At 38.1% G+C, this 22,765-nt stretch overlaps 1 protein-coding gene across 1 annotated transcript in view; it reads left to right on the top strand.

The window, feature by feature from the left end:
• PATJ (PATJ crumbs cell polarity complex component) overlaps positions 1-22,765 on the top strand; it is a 325,629-nt gene that overhangs the window by 210,811 nt on the left and 92,053 nt on the right. The window contains exon 29 of the mRNA XM_051999546.1: positions 16,952-17,043. Within this exon, the coding sequence (XP_051855506.1) occupies positions 16,952-17,043 (92 nt within the window). The remainder of the gene's footprint in view (positions 1-16,951; positions 17,044-22,765) is intronic.

Genomic DNA, 22,765 nt, shown 5'->3' with positions numbered 1-22,765 from the left:
TTTCTAATTAATACAATCAATCAAGGCTTTATAAACTCCAAAATAAGGATGACCTCTCTAGTGAGAGGACTTCTCATTTAATTCTTGAATTCTTCTCCATTAACTTTATTTTTTTTTATTGTATTTAGTTTTTATTTTGCCTGAATTTCTCCCCATATCGCTCCCACTCCCCCTTCCCCAAGAGTCATCCCAAGGAACAATGAAAATTTTTAACAGAAATAGATTTTTTTTAATTATGAGAAAAATCCAAAAATGTATATTGTTTCACATCCTTGCTCCTCTTACCGCTACAAAGGAGTACGATTAGTTTCTTCTTGTTTTCAGATCAGATTTTCTTTAAACTCTGAGAAGTTTCCGTTTTTCTTGCTTTGTGGTACTTCCTTCCATTACATTGTGCTTTTGATTGTGTATATTGTGTTTGTTTTTTTTGCCAGTGCTTTCACTTGACTTCAGTTCTTGTAAGTCTTGCCATTAATGATCTTTATAGCAATCTTCAGCATGAGAGCAAGGTGAAAAGATGTCTCAGTGGATAGAACATGGACCTAGAAGTCCTAAGTTCAAAACTGACCTCAAACTTACTAGGTGTAGGACTCTGGACAAGTCACATTTCTTCTCTGATCCTCAATTTCCTCAAGCATAAAATGGGATAATAGTACCTACGTCCGAGAGTTACTATAGAGAGCAAATGGATTGGTATTTCTAAAGTACAATGCCTGGCATACAGTAGGTGCTACATAGATGATGAGGATGAGGATGAAGATGAGGATGAGGAGGAAAATGTCTGGTATCTACTCCAATTGTGTGATTGTGACATTATTATTGACCAGGCAAGAGGAAATTGATCAAAAGAATAGCAGCTGAGTCAATAGCAGCACCATGTGCCACTGAAGCTTGACTTTTAGCAAGTTCTTCATTTAAAGGGAAAGAACTTACCCCCTGACTTTTAGGATAAGGCTTCCAAGGTCCAGCGTGGCAGAAATGACATCCTTGTACACACACGTTTAAACCTGTGCTGTTGGCTTCATCCGATGTCAGCTGCTAAATAAATGTCCTTTTAACTTGGAAAACAACCGTTCCTATTTTCACAAAAATTATCACTTCCTTGATCTGTTTGTGAGTGAGTGTGGGCTGGGGGAGGGGGGGGGGGGGGGGTGTGTGTGTGTGTGTGTGTGACATTTTGCTTGTTCTAGTTTGAATTGTTCCAAATCTTCATCTGTCTCCCTCTTTTATCTTTTTTGGGTACCAATGGCTAGCACATAAATTGGTGTTTAATAAATGCTCATTGGTTGACAGCTCTCCATTAACTATGGTCAGCTATGAGAAAGTTTCCTGACCTAGAATATTTAGACTAACAGGGGGAATCCACAATGGAGAAGCTTATTGGAGGGTAAAAATAATATTTGGTAAACATATTATCCTGTTGTAAGTATTGTATTTTTTGTATGCATATGTGGTAAACTATGGTATTGATTAATTTTCATATTGAATAGGACAATGGGATGATTTATCAATTATATTTCTTTTATGCATGTGTGGTAAACCATGGTATTGATTTATTTTCATATTGAATAGGACATATGGGATGATCTGTCAAATAAAATTATAAGTATAAAAGGAGCTGTATGATCTTGGGTCAGCCATTTAATCTTGTTTATCTTAGTTTCCTCATCTGTAAAATAAGCTGGAGAAGGAAATGGCAAGCCACTGCAATGTCTTTGCCACAAAAACTCCAGATGGGGCCATGAGAGTCAGATGTGATTAAAACAATCAGACAGCAACGGAAAGCTCCAGGCCGTGCACACAGTAGGTTCTTTCCTCATGCTCTTTACTAAAAAGAGTTGGGAAGCCATATTCTTTAGAGGAAAATTTGTGTGTGGAGTGAAGAGGGAAGCCTGAGACTTGAGATGGGAACTGTGCTGGGCCCTCCACCTATGATATCAGTGAACTAATCTGCTTGTAATATATGATCTGAAACAGTTTGTCCATTGATTGAGATCAAGTGATTTGCCCATAGTCCTATAGGCAGTAATTGTAAAGGAGCATCCATGACTATGAAACCAAAACTCTGTCTTCTTTATTATGCACATTCTCTAGTGGATAAAAGAGATAACAGATAAATTAAGTCTTAACTACCCCACAATCATCAACATTCCCTCTTTATTAATGCGGGATCAGGCTTGGTCTTCCCAAGTGACATTTCTCGGAAACCTTACTGTGGCTGTCAGGATGGATTTTCCCTAGGAAAGAACCATCAGTGAGACCTGTCAATCGATGGCCGTTCCATTTATAGAAGAACCTTCTTCCATATTAAAACCTTAGAAGAGAATGACATTAGAAATGCAGCTCTCTTCCCTCTTTTCCAGGACTTTGGGGGCTTGGAATCGATTTAAAATGTCATGACTGCAACCTAAGTGAGGTTTGCTTGGCTAGATTGAGTGTCCCGTAACTATTGACACAGCAACAGTGCCCCAAATGTTATTTGGATTTAGTCTGTGCCATTGGTAGGGGGCCTCCCAGGACCAATACGGGAAAATTAAATGATGCTGCTTTCACTTCTAGTTATTGGAGCTGATTAACTGGAGACAGATTACATATTAGCCTTTGATGATGGTAATAAAAGCGAGACTGATACAGTAGATGGAAGTTAGCCTGAGAATCAAAAAAATAGAGGCTCCCATTGTGACCCTGATGTATTCTGGCTGTATGATGCTGGGCAGATTGTTTAACCTCGGAGCGCCCCAGGTAACACTGAACAAAATAGGTTGTAGAAAAGATGCTGATCTGATACATTCTTGAAGCTGTCTTACTGGACGTACATGAAATCACAGGTCTGGTAAACAAACAAATAAAACACCCAGGAGTAATAGTAGCAGTAATTGCAACAATCGATGCTTAGAAAGAGATGATCGAGTGGCTAAAATATATAAACCAAAAGCTTGCTCGCTTTTATAAACTAGCCTCATATATGAATCCCTCCCAAAATACCCTTAAGTAGTGAGGTGATGCAGTGGATGGAGCACCAGCCCTGAAGTCAGGATTCAAATCTGGTCTCAGACACTTAACACTTTTGTGACCCTGGGTAAGTCACTTAATCCCAGTTGCCTCAAGGAAAAAAAAAAAGAATAAACAAACTCTACTAGAATTGAAACAACAAAGACTTCTTTCATCATCCTTGTCCTCAGTTTGAAACTTGTAAAAGGCTTTCCTTGTATCAGTGCATCTTATCAATGCATTGTTACTGATAAAACTGCTTTCCCCCAATGCCTGAGAGTAAAATTGATCCATTCAAATTGTAGAGAGGTATCTTTAGTAGATTTCACCATATTTACTCTCCAGACAGCATGGAATAAAAAGTTTTCAAATGGAGACCTCAAGAGGAAGTTTCACTTTGTATCAATAGAATGAGGTACATGCCATCCATATTGTTCCTTCTGCTTCTGGAGTTGTCCTAAAGCTAATTTTGAGTCTTTAGAAAGTCATCTCACTGGTATTCAAATACAGATAAGCCATTATTTTTACTACCCTTTGCAACAGTCTGCAAACATTAAATATAAAATCATAATAGCAGAAGACTCACCAGTCCTCAGGTTATTTCTATATGCCTCCCTTCAAAAGGAGATAAGGAGATAATCAAATCATGATGATAATCTAATAATAATATGTCTTATTGATTTTTATATATATATGTATGTATATATATATATATATATATTGCTCAACCTGTCCTGAAAATGCTTTCATTCTAAGATGTTTATTCATTTTGGAGAAACCATTCTAGTTTTTTCATCAGTGTATTTTGTTAGTCCAGAGAATATGAAATATAATGGAATTGTCCCAGGATTATTTCTTTTTGAATTCCATTGAAATATGAAAAGAAAACGATAGTAATCTAAAACTGAATTAACCTTTTTGGAACCCCTTGATGATTTAAAAAACAAACTAATATTCTCTTGAGTTTTAAAGTTTGTAAAATTATTTACAACCATCTCTAATTTTATATGATAGATATAGTTATAATTACTCTCTTGCTACTATTGTATGATTTTACATTAAACTGTAAGTTCCTTGAGGGTAAGGATTGCCCCATTTTGTACATTTTGCCTGGAAAATCCCAGATGGCATCATGGAGAGTGAAACAAGACTGAAATGACTTGACAACAACAATCTCTAACACTTAACATGATTCCTGTCATATAGTCTGAACTTAATACTTTTTATTTCATTTTTTAATTTAATTCTTTCATCTTATTTTTAAGGTGAGAGGAAAATAAAACTCAAGATAAACTGGCCTGTTTTTAGTTGCATAACTAATCCCTTTTGGAGTTGTATCTTTCTGTCTCCAGGTCTGTTTTCTTAGTTTTCTGCTTCTCTTATTTACAAATAACCCAGAGTGTGAAATGCATCTTATTATGAACAAGGCCACGAAGGAAGTCTCAGGCTTATTTACTTTGGTAAGAATCCAGAGGGGATTAGATAGAATAATCTGAGCCTTGGGCAACGCTCAGAACACTGGACAGCGATCTGTGTCCTAAATTCAAATCTAAATCCATGAGTAAATTTATCTGGAGACCGTGGAAAATCACTTTCTTTTTCTGAATTCCATTTCTACCCTTATTAAATGAGGACTTAGGAGAATCTCAAATGTCCCTTGTCATTTGTGGTTTTGTGTGTTAATCCACTGTGGATGCCCATGCAGCCTAGTTGAGTGACTTTGAAGACCCTTAGTACATATGGAAGACAGCCTCATACAGTTGAAAGACTCCTACATCTATAGTTGAAGAATATGGTTGAAATCTTTCCCGTGCAACTCTGAATAAGTCACTTAAAAGTTTCTGGGCCTCGGTTTCCTGATTTGTAAAACAAGATTTGTGATAACTTGGGATTTTATTTCCTTCTCTAGATTTGTCACAATTTGGTCTTATTGGTACATGTTTTCTCCATTGAGGTTTTGGGTATGATTCAACTTTATGGCCCCAGTAGTTCTCACATTACAGAAGTGGCTACAATCCATCCATGGCTTTTGGCTGTGAAAGGGGACACAGGGCAGAAGATGGCCACCTGATAATCATATTTTGTATTAATGTATTCCTTTTTCTCTCTTACTGAGGAAATAACATAAAAGAGAAAGAAGTCCACAGACTAAAGTCACAGAGCTTACATTCACATCTTGATCCAGTCAATCACCTCCATGTACCTCAGCTTCCTCATCTGTCAAATGATGAGGTTGGGCTAGATGGCTTACAAGGTACTAAAGTACCTTCTTGATTTTTGTGTGACACATCACTGCCCCTTTCTTGCCTCAGTTTTCCCACCGTGAAATGGTCCTCTAATTCCCAGTTAGCTCAAAATCTGTGGTTTGTTAAAAAATGGGTTTTTATTAAATCATCTCCCAGATCTCTCCCAACTCTTAAAATTTTATGATTCTCTCCATACTTACTTCTAAGGTGTGGATACTTGTCAGTATGTTAGCTGCATTTGAGAATTAATCGGTAATTGAAGCCAAATATATATACTATATAGGAAGAAGCCAAGGAAAGGCAAGATCTCATGTTTTTGTCAGACACACTTTGATCTATATTATTCTTTTGTGAGGTTCTCTACCATGTCAGTGTTTTTGATAAAATATCCTTGTATTTGATGATTAAAAATAATCTTTATATGAATATTCTTCTATTGATAGATTACCTCTAAATCCACTTTTAGAATGACCTGGATAATTATGGAATATGAAATATGACCATGATGGAAAGTTATAAGTCCATAATAAAGTAAAAATGCAAGAGAATGTTGGCGACTTCAAAAAATTCAGATTCTGTCTAGAGTTTATGTGTTCGTTTCTAAGTATCACAGTTTGAGAAATACGTTGATAAGCTGGAAAGAGTCTCATGGAGGGCAGACTGAATGGCAAAAGATCTTCTGTATATACCTTATATATGAGAGTGCTAGGTGGGATTTGAAGATTTTAATCTGGAGAGGAAAAAACTCAGGAGGACAGGAAGGCTGTCTTTCAGTATTTAAAGTGCTCCCATGTGTAAAAGGTCTTGAAGTTGGTCTCGTTCGACTCAGAAGGCCACATTTGCGGACCTGGAATTGCAAGATTAACCTTGACAGAAATTTTCTGACAATTCAGGCTGCTAGGAAGGAGAAAGGCTTGCTTGGGGAGGTAATGATTTAGGACCATTCAGGATTTTCAGGTAGAGACAGAACACCATGTCTCAGTTTCACTGTCAAAGAATCTTTCGTAGGCATAGTTAGCCATAGTTAGTCTTTTCAACTCTATGATTCTATGACATGAATGTAGAATAAAAATTTAAAAAACAGCAAATTTTAAATTATGCACTTTCTCTCAAATATATAAAATTCTAGTATTGAGAAAAATGAACTTATTTAAAAAAATACAGGAGTGTATAAGGACCTAAAGAAAATCAACAGCAATGATTATTATAATGGAATCTCTTCTTGTCTACACAGCATGCCATAATGTATAGGAACTGAATTCAGAGTCAGGAAGCCCTGATTTCAAGTCTCATCTTTGAAACATTCTGTCCATTTGATCCTTGTTCCAAAATAGTTTACCTAATTGTCCTGTCAATTAAGGATTAATTTCTGTTTGCCAGCTTCTCTCTTAAAATCCAGATTCCCCTGTCATGTTAAAGCTGTTAATCCTTTTCCCTTTGGTGTGACTTACTTCATTTAGATACCTAGTTTAGTGCTAAATTTTGATTGGAAGAGGAAGAAATATGAAGTACTTTAGGAGAGATTGAAGTAGCATGACAGAGCTTGACACTGGGAAATGAGAATGTATGGCACGAAATGGACAAGAGATGTAGAGAAGAAACTGAGAGGACAAGGGAATCTGTCTTGGTAATTTTGTCAAAATTTCTTAGTGGCAGCTGCTCACATGTCAATTAAACTGCCTTTCTTGCTGTGAAATCCACCATGTTTGGTCTAAACCAATGGTGTCCAAAGTTGGACTTTTAGTATGACCCAAAGGGGAAGGTAATAAAGAAATTAGAAGTTGAGGCAATGGCTCAGATCCATTGCACCATCAAACAGACAATTGTGACGTTTGTCTCCAGTACACCCTCACTGCCTTTTACTCATCATCCTACTCGACACCCTCCCACGATTGCTTTCTGTGCTGTCTCTGAAGTCCTCAAGGCAGTTCTAACCCATCCACAACTCAATCACCCACATACTCAGTACATATTACCGTTGAGAATGGTCCACCCACCTCACAACAGCATTATCTACTCTATACTTCCCTTCCCAGTCTCCTTCTAGTAGATGTTAAAAAGTCCTTAGAGAGCCTGGGATCTTATTTTTTTCTTTCTTCCTGCAGTGTTATGAAATGGAATAAATTTCCTCTTGTCACTTAATCTTTCACCATCTCAATCCTCTGAGTTTAATTCCCCGCCATTCTCACGAGGGTGGAGAATCATCGTGATGACAGTTTTTATTTTTCCATAAAGAGTGGAATTTTTGTAAAGAATATAGAATCAGGAATCAATGTTTCAGTCTGTACCAATTAATTATGCAAATTTACATATGTGAGATGAATTACTTAATCCTCAGTTTTCTTAAGTATAAAATGCACTCAATATTACTAAACCTGTTCGATCCATAGGAGTAGTAGGAAAATAAATCTGAAAAATAAAGGGTTTGTAATGTTTTCAGGGATTTTATGGTGATAGAAAATATAATAAATTTCCCACTTAATTTTAATGCTTTGTATGTATAGATATTTAACAATGGATGGAAAGTTAATAAAATATATTAATAACGAAATATCATACTTGGACTTTAGTTGTAAAGAAACTCTATTTTTCTATGAGCTTCAAAGCCATCTTGTAGGTACTGGTTGAAAAAAGCTAAATACCATGTTTGTATGAGATTCCTATTTATAGAAGTTGTTTTTTAAAACCTTGACCTAGCAAAGTAATTTCCCATTATACCAGCTCTGCATCCAACCCTGATTTGGAAGAAAGAAAACAACATAAAGCATGTTAAGACATATCCCACTTTCTAAATCCATGCTCCACTCCTGACTCCAGTTCTGCTGAGCCAAAGGAAGTGTGGGGTTTTTGTTGAGTTGTTTCCACTTTTAGGATAATATGGCTTTTCAGTGGAGTTGTTTCAGTTGCATTATTTTCTTTATAGAATTTATTCTGGATATGAATGAGCACAATGTTATTGACATCAAGATTGTTTTTACGATTTTTTTCTGGATAAGTCCTTGCTCTAGGGGAAAGAGGAATAGATGTGGACCAAAAGGCATGGATGACTGAATTCTGGTTCTGTCCCATGTAACTCGTATAGTCTTTTGTAAGTTCTCTTGACATCTGTTTCCTAACATGTCAAATGACAACTTCTATACTAAGCTCTTATGTTTCTATAGTAATTTAAGGTTTATATAACATGTTTAAAGTCATTTTGTCCTCCCAAAAGCTCTTTGAGGCAGGTTCAATATGTATTATTATTATTTCTATTTTTCAGGTGAGGAAACAGACTGAAAGAAGTTACTGACTTGCCCAAAAACATATATTATAAGCAATATCTGAGGCAAAATTTTAATATCTCTCTCTCTCTTATTTCTCTCTCTCTGTCTCTTTTGCTCTCGAATTTCTGTCTCTGTTTTTGTCTTTCTCTTTCTTTCTTTGTCTTTGTCTTTCTCTGTCTTTCTCTCTTTCTCTCATTGTCTCTCTCTTCCCCTTTACCCCCTTCTCTCTATCTCTCTCTATCTCAGAATTTCTTGCCACTTCACAATGGGCTGGATTTTTAATGTAACAAAAATTTTCAGAAGTTTTTGGAGAATAAGTTTCTGAATGAAACCATTTATGTTGCCAACATTCTCGCTGAATTAATACAATAAGGTCCCCTTTTCTGGAAAAGGTACCGGAAAATAAACGTATCACATTTCTCCCTTGTGGTATTCCTAATCCACAAGGGATTGGTTGTTTTGACTACATTTTAATTTTTGTATAATTAAAACTTCCATGCCCAGCTCAATTTAATTAACTTGACTTGCTATCCGATAAGTTTGCTGCCTAGCTGTAATTGGACTGCTGTTTCCGATAAATCTTCATTTATGCCGAGTCCAAGGATGGAAAATTGAGAAGAGTTTAAATTTGAACTGTTTCACAAATATGCATTTTTTTTTTTGAAATTTGCTTTCATTGAAGCAGATCTCACTAAGGAATTTAAAGTTAAATTGAGTCTGTCCATGTAATTAAAGAAAATCACCCCCACCACCACCACTATGAATGACTGAGAAATCCTTTCTACTTCCTTATCAATGGGCACATTCCTGTAGTCTTCCAGATGTTCCTTCATCTAACTAAACCTTCTGAGACATGGGACTTATTTCCTCTTCCTTTCTCAAGTTCTCTATAAAGAATCCCCCAGAATGCCTTATTGATTTGTTTCCACCTTTAGGATAGTATGGCTATCTGGTTTACATTAATCCATTAAATATATATTAACTTCCTCTTCGGTGTCAGGCTTCGTGCTGATCAGTGGGGATACAAAAACAAAAGCAAAGCAGTTCCTGCTCCCAAAGACCTGCTATTCTGTTGGGGTTATGCAAGTACCCCGATAAGAAGGGACGGTGTAATTTGAGGAGTGAGAACATTCACGGAGCTTTCTTGGAGAGGCGACATTAATTATCACCTCTGTGCCACAGATTGTCATATCTACTTATCCAGCCTTGTGTTCCCTTTTGGCGTCCAGTAGATCTCCAACAGCTTCGGGGTTATGTTAAACTGGCTATGATTTTTGTGCCCTGCACACAACATATCCAACATTGTCTTCCTGATCTCTCCCCCAATCCCTCTCCCTTTTCCAAGCCTCCTAGTTACTGTCAACAAGCACCCCCTTCCCAATCACCTATGCTGTAATATTGTCCCCAGCCTCGAAGTCCTACCCTCCTTCCCCAAAACCACTCTGTTATCGGGACCTCCAGAACCTTTCTATCAGATGGACGGACCCTTCTTCCCTCTGACCCTGCCACCAGTGGGGCAGGATTCCGTCACCCCACGTCTGAGCGGTTGCCATAGTCGGCCGGCTTGTTTTCCTCCCGCACCTTGCTCCCGGGCAGCCCATCCTGTGCTAACCCTATCGACGTAAACTTCACAAACACAAGTCTGAGCCATCATCCCCTGCTCTGCAAATCCCACTAGGTCCCAACACCCACCAGGACGAGCATCGAATCCACTGTTTGATGTTCAAACTTGCTGCTCGTCTTCCCCTTTTTCTGATATCTTTCATGCCTCACCACCTAGTCTGTGCTCCAGTTACACTGGCCTTCTTCATGTTCCCCCAGAAGGCTTTTTAGCCCCCTTTTGGGCCTTTTTCCCAGCCATCAGCCGTGCGTGGATGACTCTCCCTCTTCATCTCCTGCCTCCCCTGGCATCCTTCAAGTCTGTGGCCAAGTCCTGCCCTTTCCAGGAAGCCTTTCCCTGTCCCTCTTCATTCCAGAGCCCTTTTCTGTCGATTTTTACTTTATCCTTTGTGTAGTTTGTTTCCATACCATGATTTGTATGCTGTCTCCCCCATTCTGTTTTGTGCTCTTGGAGAATAGACTGTCTCTGATCTTCATTTTTTAACTCCAGGGTTTGAAACAGATATTTGGCAAGGAGCAGTCACTTATTTGTTTATTGGTGGGGCATTTAGATAGCACAGTGGATAGAGCCCCCCTCCCCCCCACTCGATATCAGAAGGACCTGAATTCAAATCCAGCCTCAGAAACTTAATAACTTCCTTGCTGTATGACTCTGGGCAAGTCACTTGACCCAATTGCCTCAGGGGGAAAATGTTTATTGGTTCAATCACTGATATCAACATAAACGGAGGTCTGAAAAAAGAAAGAGTTTATTGGGGGGAGAGCTGGGGCTTCATTCAGTTCTGCCCAACTCAAAAATCCAGGTATTATTTGTAATACATAATCTCAGACCAACAAGTAGTCCAATAACTTAATTCTCTCCATTTCAGGCAGGATAAATGGGATCTGTGTATAAGACATAAAAATGGAGATTTTCAATAGACAGTTGGTGATACCAGACTGAACGATGGGTGTTGGGTGGGTAGATTTGGGGATTATTTTAATGGAGCTAATCGTTGAATCTGTGAGATCTGTTGAGAGCCCTATTGGTTGGCGACAGATGGACAATGATCATGCAAAGGCAGCTGGAGCGCTAGTGTAGATGGAAGGAGAGAGCGGTTCCTCAATACAGGAGAGAAAGGCACAAGGTGGAGTGTTCTTGAGTGTTTGAAGTAGCTGAGATGTATCAGGCATTCCGCATCAGTTGGCACTGGTTGCAGTCCTACCTCCAAGGCCACAAGCATTATTTACCTGTCTACTCTGCTCTAGATGTGGTTGAGGAAATGGAAGCAACAAATAGAGAGAGATAGGATCCAGCATTTGGCTGAGAACATGAAGAAAAATATTAGACTCGAGTTTTAAGGGATGGCATCAGGGTCACCTGAATTGTTTTTTGAGGATGGGGAAACACTTGACCTGTTTTTTGGGTGTCTGAGAGAAGACTGGTGAATAAAAAGTGACTGAAGTTTGGGGAGAAAACAAGGATTTGGGGAACAGGCCAAGTTATAGAGGATGTGGAAGGGGATAGATAAATGGTATAAGAAGAGGAGTTGGCCACGACAACAGGAAGAGTGTCTGGTACCAGGACTGGATTCTGGAAGATGGGTCTTCCTGGCTCCGTGTCCAGCACTCCATCAAGGCTGGAGGACAGTGTTTCTAATGGAGCTTCTGGTCTAGACTTTGAGGGAGAAGAGTGAGGTTGGAGTTAGATAGAAGGGACAGGAAGAAGGCTATAGACAGAGGGATGGGACTTGAGTCCGAGCCTTGCTCTCATGCTCAGTTGCCTGTGTGGCTTTGGGGAAGTCACTTTGCCTCAGTCTCCTTGTCTGTAAAACAAATGTTGGACTGAACAGTCACTGAGTCTGTTCCACTTGTGTAATGGCCCGAGAGGGTTGGGGGGAGGGAGAGGATGAATCAAAGGTGTAAGGGTGGTCTGAGCTCCAACAAGCTCCCTTTTTTGTTTTGTCCCCTATGCAACCAGCATACAGGTCGGAGAGAACAACTTCAAAGCTTGGAAATGTAATTGTAGTTGTCAGTGAGAAAATAATAACTGATTCTAATGAAGACCTTCCAATTTTTTACATTTATTGTCTCACCTGATCCTAACCACAATCCTGTGAGGGAAGACATTTTCTGAGCCCTGTTTTACAGAGAAGACTGAGGCAGACAAAGTGGTTAATGGCTACACTACTAGGGACTGATATGAGGGTCTGCCTCCCTGTTCAACACTCTGTCCACTGTGGTGGAAGTAGAAAACCAGGGATTTGATGACCAGGAAGCCAGCGCCTTTGGAGGGGTAATGGATCACCCAAGCATTAGGGTGCCCAAAATAAAGGCAGAGATTGGTGTGGACTCTGAGCCAGAGCTGTCCTATCTGGGAAAGGGACCTGCTGCTGGGATCTGGACGAGGAGCTTAGTTGGGGGGAGGGCACGTCAAAGGAGGAAGCTTGCTCCAGGCCAGTGGAGGGTCTGGAAGGTGGACGCCTGGGGAAGAGGGAGTTCTCACTGTGCTCATTTGGCAGGGCTTGTATGCAAAACGGGAACTTCCTGCACATGTGTGCATACATACACATATCTCGAGACCCTCAAAACTTCTGTGCTTCCCAGTGTGTGTGCTGCTTAGTGTCCTCCCTTTGCTAACTTAGCTCCCCTTAAAGGGGGGCGGATAGCCTGCTCATCGGATGGTGAGCTCCATGACGTCAGCTCCATGACCAACGACCTCCCTATGGATCCCCACTCTCATTTCTTCTTCCCTTTTCTCTTTGCTTTGAATTTTAGCTCTCTCTCTATCCATCAGTCTTGCCTCTTGGGGCCTCATGGGAGATGTGTTTCCTAGTCAGATTGGGCTGTTGGCCCAGAACACTTGAAAATGGAGCCTTTCCCCCATCTCCCCCGTTCTAGTCTGTAGGAGCTAAAACTGGAGCTGATTCCCGGGACCCTCGGAGAGAGGGCCTGGTCCGGCCAAACGGGATGCTTCCACGCTGGGCCCCGGCTCTTGTGCTGGCTCCGTTTGTTTTGCTTGATTGAGGTTTCCCATTTTTGTCACATGATTGCCTCCATTTCATGCCCCGATCGCTCTTCACCCCACTCGGAGCTCTGTGATTACTCCATCGGCTCTGGCAGATTTGCTGACGGCAGCTGCTTTCCCAGTAAACAGCAGAGGAGTTGGCAATGGAAAATCCATCCAGTAGAAGCGGGCAGCTTTGCTTTCTGCTGCCGGCTCCTCTGAGTGTTAAAAAGCAGCGGTTTCCAGCACATAACTTCAAATTGACTGTTATGTAAATTAAAACTAATGAGCTGCTGAAGTGAACTCAGCTTCATTGTCTGACATGAAATGTCGGAATTTTTTTGGAGAAGAAAACCTACTTACGTTTCTCTAATCACCCTGAAACTCGGGTGAAAGGGGAGACGGCTACGAGTTCAGTGCTTTCCCTGGTCCAAGACCTCTGCCCAACCGAAAGTCAGATGAAAAGATGGAACACAAATTTGGGAAGAATCCATCTCTCCCCCTCCTCCAGGTTAATCTAACACGGGATTCATCTTTCCTAAATTCTGGAATCCTTTGGCATCCCATTGAAGCCATCGAGCTCTTCTCAGAATCATAATGTGAAATACATCAAATAAAATACAGACAATTACAAAGGAAACCAATTGTATCAAAATAAAGCTATTAAAAACTAAAAAATTCCCAGAATGCACTGCAAGAATCCCTGTTCTGATCCCATAGTGTTGATGGAATGTCCCTCTTTTATGGGGAAAAGCAAGATCACACATTTAGTATCAAAAACGAGATTCAAATCCATGATTTAACTGAGATGGCTTCAACAATCGGGGTTCAAGTCTTGCCTCACACTCTTGGAAGCCCTATATCTGATTCATCTTCCATGCGACTGCTAAATTGATTTGTCCAAAATAGTTGGTCTTAAAAAAAAAATCCTTCCTCTCTCTTTAATTATCTGTTTATCCTTTATTTTTTTATATTGTCTCCCCTGTTAAAGTGCAAGTTCCTTGAGGGGAAGGACTGTCCTTTGAATATTTTTGTATCCTCAATACTGAGCACTTTGCCTGGCACAAAGGCGTTGCTCAATAAATGTTTATAAATTCCCAGCTACTGGAGGAAGCCTTTTCCAATCCTTCCTTAATATTATTTCTTTTCCTTTCTTGGTTATCTTTCATTTACACCATATGTAAATTATTTATTCATAGGTTGCCATCACCTTTGTTTCCAATTTTTAGCTACCACAAAAAGTGCTACTTCCAATATTTTAAAATGTATGGTGAATTTTGTCTTATCAGTGGGTTTTCTTGAAGCCCAGTAATGGAGTCCCTGGGTGAAAGGGTATCAACCTTTTAGTCTATTTGCAAGTTATCAAATTTCTTCCCAAAATGGTTTTTACCATTTCACTGTTCTACCAACAATGTAGTAGTGCACCTGTTTTCCCATAAGCGTTGCAACAGTGAGTATTGCCTTATTTTACAATTTTTGCCAATTTGAAGTGAGGGAACACCTCTGGCTTGTCTTAACTTGTATTTTTCTTATCAGTACATAAGATATCTTTAGGGAGGGCTAGTGTGTGAGGTGTGAGGGCTAGCCAAACCCTTTTAGGGCTGCTCTCCCACCTTTGGTGTTACCTGGCACCAACTTCCACCTGTGATTCTGAGAAGTTGTAGCATCCACAGTGGTCATACCCCAGGGAACCATCTTGGCAGACAGGGCAAACCAGGGTGAGCGTAACCAACAGGCTTTACGTCAGTTGGTGAGTTAAAGGGGGATCTACCCCAAGCACATGAGGACTTCCCTCGGCAGAATAGGTCGTTGAGAACCATTTGTTCCAGTGACCATGCAAGTGACCGAAATAGGTTCTGTGGAGCTCTTTCTTAGACCTTGGTCAGACATCAAAGACGTCAAGGTCATCCACTGCATCCCGGGCCATCTGCGGTCACCCTCCCTTTTGTCCTGCTAATGGACTTTGATGACTCTGGAAGAGAGAGTGAGGCTGACAATTTTGTGCAACTCTGTTTCACTTAAGTGTGATTCATATATGATTCAAGATATTAATTTGTGATGTCGATGGTCCTCTTTGAAAATGATACAACATCATTATCAGTGATTTAGGGCATTTTTTCATGTATTTGTGAATACTTTGCAGTTTTTCTTTTGAGATCTATTTATTCATATTCCCTTGACCTTCATATCTATTAAGAAATGTCTATTAGTCTCTTATATTTATTAATTTATATATTATATAATATTAATCAATTTATTAAAATTTGTAAATGCACATATAATTATATTATTGTTAACATCAATTATATATGTACATAATATATACATAGACAGTCTCTTTCTCTTTCATTCTCTTACACATACACATACATCCCTTGGACACTAAACCGTTATCAGAAAAATCTGATAGAGTATTTTTTTTCCCACTTGACTATTTCCATTCTTATCCTATGTGCATTAATGTTATCTGTGTAGAAACTCTTCAGTTTCACATAATTTCTGCTAGACTGTTTTCCAGTTTTTCCAAAAGGTTTTATGAAATAGGGAGATATTCCACTTGACCAAACACTAAGTTACTATTTCTGAATCTCTCTTGTCTGGTCGGTTACATTGATCTGTCTTTGTATTCTTCAATCAATACAAGGTCGCTTTGATGATGCTATTTTATAATATAGTTTGAGATCTAGAAGTACTGTTCTTCCTTCATTCCTATTTCTTTTTATCATTTCCCTTGATAATTCATTTACTATTTTTCAAAGTTTATAGCATTTTTATAATTATAATTTTATATATAACACTTATATATAATAATTAATTATAAATTAATTTTAGTAGTATTATTTTTATTATATTGGCTAGACCCATCCACAAGCACAATAGCATCCTTTAGCTATTATTTAAATTGTTCTTTTTTTTTTTTAAGGAATATTTTATAACTGAATATAAAAAATTTTTTGTCTGCTTTTGGAGGTTGATCCCCAGATAATTTATGTATTTTGTAGTTATTAATTGGATTTTTCTTTCTATGATTTCTTATTGTATTTCATTATTATTATGTAGAAATACTATTGATTTTTTTTTTTTTTGAAGATTAATTTTGTAGTTCATGACTTTCCTGGAGCTACTAATTGACTTAATATCTTTACTGAAAACCTGGATTATGTAAACAGGGAATCATTATCAATAAGAATCCTTGACCAAGAATAGAGAACAGCATTAGTTCTGTTTTATTTAACCATTTCTTCAGGAGTGGCGGCAAGTCTAGATCTCTCTGCTTTCATCTTTGTATGGAATTTCCAGTGTGGAAGTTCCTGCTATTGATGGACATCTGCAATTTATTTTTAGTTTGGAGAGCGCCTTTATCATTCAATGGTTATATCACTTACTCAGAGTCATAGTCATAGTATGTGTCAAAGGAAATATTTAAACTTAGATGTTCTTGTCTCCAAGGCCATTCTTCTATTTTATAAAACAAAAGGATGTTCATTTCCTCATGTACACTTCTGTTATATTTTGTTTTGCTGCAAAAACTTTTAGAATTTGATGTGAGGGTCACCATATTGATTTTAAGACCTATGATCTGAATGGAACTTAGAGGAGATTATTGGAATGTAGCATCACAAAAGTTAATTAAATACTATAAAAAGTCACCTGATAGTCTTAACACAATGAGAATTTTTCCTATATCATCCCTTTCAAATTCAGTTACTACATTCCTAGCTGTTTGGTATATTTCTAAGCATTGAAGAAATCCCATTGGATTTGAATTTTTATATATTCTTCTTATTTTCCTCAATGGATAACAAATTTGTATTTTTACATGCCTTTGTTTAATCCCCAAACAGATAAACAATCAGATATTGTATGGAAGAAGTCACCAAAATGCATCTGCCATTATCAAGACAGCCCCAACCAAGGTCAAGTTGGTTTTCATAAGGTAAGCCAAAGATTTTTTATTTCCCTGACCTTCCTCAGATTTCTTTTGGGAAGCCTTCATTATTGATGTACCTATCTGGCTGGCCTACTCAGATTGGAGCCCATTGTGTCTATTTACTGGCAGCGTTGGTTGAGTGAAAAGTACAGGACTTCGTATGAAGGACACCTAGATGCAAGTCACATCATCTCTTGTTTTCTTATGGGGCAAAATGGAAAAAAACCATCTCTGTGTCCTTGAAAATGAGATGCCTCATAAACCTTTAGTGCAATTGAAAAATGAGTCACTATTATTGCTGATCTGCATAAGGCTTTAATATTTCTCTCTGAGGTCTCATGTCCTTTCTCCTCCCCCTCACTCTTCCTATTGTCCTGTGGACAAATTTTTCCGTATCCAGGCAATGGGGATAAGACGAAGGAGAGTCAAGGAAACTCCTTTTAGCTTTGTGTTAACTACTCTAGTCAATGATCTGTTTGGGGAGAACTCTCCCAGATTGGTCAGAATTGGAGTTTTGGAGAGCATAATTTACCTGTGCTCCATTCTTCCTTCCTGCAAGCTTCTTGATGACCAGATCATAGAGTTAGGGCAAGAGGAGAGCAGCCTTAAATGTCGTAGTAGAGTCTAACCTCCCTCATTTTAGAGGAACCAATGAAAATGGACTGACTACTCAGGGGCAGAGCCGCTATTCAATCCATTCCTCTTGATTCCAAATGTTAGATTTTTTTTCCATGTTTATCCATAAAAATGAATGAGAAGTTAGGGTGATATTTTTTATTCATCTATATATTTGTGATATCACTGACTTTTCTCCCCAGATAGAATGGAGGTTCTTTAAGATCAACTGGTTGTATAATTGTAGAATTGGGAGGTACCTTAGGGACCATTTGGATTAACTCATGCTTGTATAGCAATTACAAACAAGTAGACCTCCTTTGTTGTTTGAAGGTGTTTTCTCCAATGAGTGGGAGCCATTGTGTTCTGAGAAAGACTATTTTACAACAGCTTTCATTTTTAGGGGGCAGTTAGGTAGTCCTGTAGATAGAGTGCCAGATCTGGAGTCAGGAAGATGAATCTTCCCAAATTCAAATCCAAACTTAGACATTTATTGAGTGATCTTGTACAAGTCACTTAACCCTTTTCCCTCAGTTTTCTTATCTATAAAATGAGCTGGAGAAGTAAATGGCAAACCACTCCTGTACCTCTGCTAAGAAAACCTCACATGGGGTCAAAGAGAATCAAACATGTACTGTTATACAACAAACAAAAGCTTCCATTTATCTCTGCTGCTTCTGTTGTGGGAAATTGCTGCTAAATCTGTTAAAAACTCAACCACTCATCCTCAACCACAAGAAACTTGCCCTTGAGTCTCAGCTTTTATATTTAGTCAGACTAGGGAAGATAATTCTCTTTTTCAATGCTATCCTCTGTATGTACTGTTGAGATAATAAGGCATGTCTTACCAAGAGCATATGTAAGCACAGCATTAATATATTTGATCTTTAAAATCCATAATTAGGAGCTGTGGTTATTACTATTAATATTTGAATTGTTATTACTAATATTTATTACTAATTTGGTAGCTCAGAATTTCAGTGGGTAAGAGTTCTGAATTAGTTGGGACAACCTGAGTTCAAATCCTGCCTTGCATATTTTCAGCCTCAGTTTCCTGATCCATAAAATGGAGTTAATAATAACCCCCAGAGTTGTTATGAGATAAAATTTGTACAGCACTTTCTAAATCTTAAAGCAATACTCATTATTATTATTTGTAATTAAATAATGTCTTGTGTTGATGTCAAAGACAGCACTAAACTCAAAAGCAATATTGCAGTGGAGGATGTGTTCTTGCAAGTATTAATCTGGCTGGGTTGGATCAACCTTGATAAGGACTAGCCTTATTTGTCCTTATCAAAGGATAATTTGTGTACCACTTTACATAGAAGAATGGCCATAAATTCTGGCTTTATTTTTGGGGCAACTCATTAGACTACAAAGGACTTTGGATGTAATTTCTATTGTGGGCCATTCTCTGTATGTGGTGAGAAGGCAATAATATGTGCAAAAAATCAAATGATCCCTAGTCTCAAGGTGGTTATAGTCTAATGGGGGAGATAACAAGTACCTAAAAAGCATGACTAATATGGAAAGATGTATTGCATGACTGAATATGTATAAATTGTATCAAATTGCTTGCTTTCTCACTATGGGCAGGGGGAAGAGGAAGAAGGGACATCATTTAAAACTCAAAACTTTTTAAAAAGCAAATGTGAAAAAAATTTTGTTTACATATTGAGGTAATAAATAAATCAATGTCCATATAACTCTTCTCAAAAAAACAGCATGTATTAGAGACATCTGAAACTTAATATTTTAAAAATTGAACTCATTTCCCTCCTATGCCCCAATATTCAAAACCTCTCCAACATCTCTCATGTTTGTAATAATGGCTTCTTTCCACACAAAAAATCAAGTGCCAAATCTAGCCATTTCTATCTTCAGGACATCACTCACATCCATCACCTTGTCTCCACAGCCACAGCCACCAGTTTAATTCAGACTTCATCATTTTTCACTCAGCTTAGGTCAATGCTCTTAAGTTTCTTCACCACCTTACTTCGTTCTATGTCATTGTTGCTAAAGTGATTTTCCTTTTAAACACAGTGTTACGTGACTGCCATATTTAACTAGCTCTCACAGCTTCCTATTGCTTCTCCCCTAAAGTAAACACCTTCTGTTTAGCTTTAGAACTCAACATAAGCTGGTCCCAACTATCCACAAAGCATTTCCTTCTTCATTCTGTGATCCCACCAAACTGGGTCTCACTCTGTAAAGGCAACACAGAACCCCTCCATCTCTCCCCCAACAAAAACCCCAAGAAAAATGAAATTTAAAAATAACTAGTATTCTTTTGATTTGCCTTCAGATTCTATCAGTTACATTTTTCATCCTAAGTCCTTTGGAATCATCTTGAATCACTGTTATTTCAGAGAATAGCTAAGTCCTTCACCATTAATCACCAAACATTGTTGCTTTGTACTATGTACAATGTTCTTCTAGTCCTGCTCATTTCACTTTGCATCAGTTCATGGAAATCTTCCCAGGTTTTTCTCCAATCATCCTGCTCATCATTTCATATAGCATAGTGCTATTCCGTTACAAACACATACCACAATTTGTTCATTCATTACTCAATTGAAGGGTATTCCATCAATTTTCAATTCTTTGTCATGACAAAAAGAACTGCTTCAAATATTTTGTACCCAGAGGTCCTTTTTCTTTCTCTTTGATCTACTTGGGCTACAGACCTTGCAGTGGTATTACTGGGTCAAGTGGTGTGTATGCACAGTTTTATGACCCTTTGGGTCTAGTTCCAAATTGTTCTCCAGAATGCTTGGATCAATTTACAACTTCACCATCCCTCTATTGGTGTCCTTATTTTCATACATCCCTTCTAACTTTTGTCTTTATCCTTTTCTGTTATATTAGACAATCTGGTAGATATGAGGTGACACTTCAAAGGATTTTTTATTTGCATTTTCTTTAATTTCATTAATTAATTTAATTTAAATTTAATTTAATATTGATTAAATATCTTTTAAGATAATTTTTATTTCTTCTGAAAACTGCCTGATCATATCCTTTGACCATTTATCAATTGGGGGATTACTTCTATTTTTTATAAATAACTCAGCTCTCTGTTTTTGAGAAATGAGGCCTTTGTCAGAGAAATTTGTAAATTCTATCTCCACACACACATTCAGTTTCCTGCTCTCCTTCTAAGCCTTTACCCTCAAACAGGATTTTATTTTTTAAAAACATGTAAAAATAGTTTTCAACATTTGTTTTTGTAAGTTTTGTGTTCCAAGTTTGTCTCTGTCCCTCCTTTACCTTCCCCCTTTCCAAGATAGCAAGCCGTCTGATACAGGTTAACTGTACAATTTTCCTTATCCTTGGAGGGAGGGATTTTGGTCCCTAGTTTTTGTTTTTCTCTTTCCCTTCCTTTATATCTCCAGGACTTAGTGCAGCTTCTGACACATAATAAATGCTTGTCATTATTATGCTATTTTATTGCAGCTATGTCTTTATCTTCTAAACTCAGACCATGTCTGCAAAGACCTAAGCCACTGGGTTCTGTCCTCCCTGAATCTATTTTCTTTTTCTCACTACCTTGTACCTTGTTCCTTTTCAACTTCTTTCTCTAGTAACAGAAATAAAATTAATTATATCATTGCCTCAAAAAGAAAAAGATTTGTCAATTTTCTGCTCTCTTTTTCCAGTAATCATCTTTTTGGACACCATGACTCCCTGTATTGTCTTGTATCCCCCATTAGAGTAAAAGCTCTGTGGAGGCAATGACTGTCTTTCTTTTGCTTTGTATAACTAGTCCCTTGCATCACATCAGGTACATAGAAAGTATTTAGTAGATACTTGTTTTTTTGTTCCTTATTATTTTTACTGATAATCATTACAGTGGAGGATGTCCATGTATGCAGCACTTTACATTTTCCCCAAAATAGCCTCAACTTAAAAAGGGCTTTTTTAATCACGTTTTCCCAGTGGAACATGTCATCAAAAATAATTATCACCTCTATCCCACTGGATCTCAGTTTCCTCCCATAGTAAATGAAAAAGTTAGACTCAGTGATCCCTAAGGATCCTTCCAAATGAAAATAGTCTTTGATTCCATGAGTTCCAGTGACTCATTACTTTCTTTTTTCTATCAGAGAGTTTTTACAACTTCTAAAATATTCTGTTATTTTGAACTCTGGCTATTGACACTTCTGTAGTTTTGTTGGAAGTAGGACTTTTTATATTTATAAAGAAATAATTCATTAAGGAAATAAATGTTCTATATTAGACTGCTTGCCATCTAGGGCAGAGGGTGGGGGGAAGGAGGGGAAAATCTGTAACATAAGGCTATGCAAGAGTCAATGTTGAAAAATTATCCATGCATATGTTTTGAAAATGAAAAGCTTTTTTAAAAAAGGAAATAAATGTTCTCTACATGTCTGATGTGTCATGCCAAAGTCATAAGATAGTTTCCTGGGAGCAGAATTTCTTCTTAAACACTTAAAGGTCCACTTGTTCTCATAGGGTGGCCAACCCAAGCTTTGGAAAAAGCAAAGGATCCCAAAATCCCAAGACAAAAGTGAACTCAGGGTCCATCCAGTAGCCCTTGGACTTGTAAGAGAATCTGTTCTCTTAGCAAGGTATATAGGCAAACAAGGAACACTGTGGGAAACATTCCTGGATATTGCTGAGAACAGATCGGGCAGTCTACCTCCTTGACTGGCTTCTGTTTTATATAACTTGAAAAGGGCACATCCTGGACCAATTGGAGGGTCTACTAAGATTCTGTTTAGTTCCATGAGTCTCCTTTCTGGACTTTTTAATGTTTTATGGGCTTTGATCATTTTAATAGCTAAGAACAGATGCCCCAAAATCAGATTCTTAGTTGACTGGGATGAGTAACATGAATTAACATAAGTTAAAACTGAGAAAGCAAAGCCAAAATATTTTAGTATGCACAGAATTTGTATAATCCCCCAAAGTACACAGATCCTGGGTAAGATGTGGGGCTCTGCCCAATTCCATGCATGACCATTCCATAAACATTTCTTAAGATGCCATGTGCCAGACACATGGAATAACAAACCATCCCCCCAACCCCCCAAAAGGGAAAGAATCCCTTTCCTCCAGGCATTCATCTTCTGTTGTAACATAA

This window comes from Antechinus flavipes, chromosome 4 (genome assembly GCF_016432865.1).
Source record: "Antechinus flavipes isolate AdamAnt ecotype Samford, QLD, Australia chromosome 4, AdamAnt_v2, whole genome shotgun sequence".
NCBI lineage: Eukaryota > Metazoa > Chordata > Mammalia > Dasyuromorphia > Dasyuridae > Antechinus > Antechinus flavipes.
Note: the sequence above shows the minus strand (reverse complement) of the source record. Positions and strands in the feature narration are given on the sequence as shown.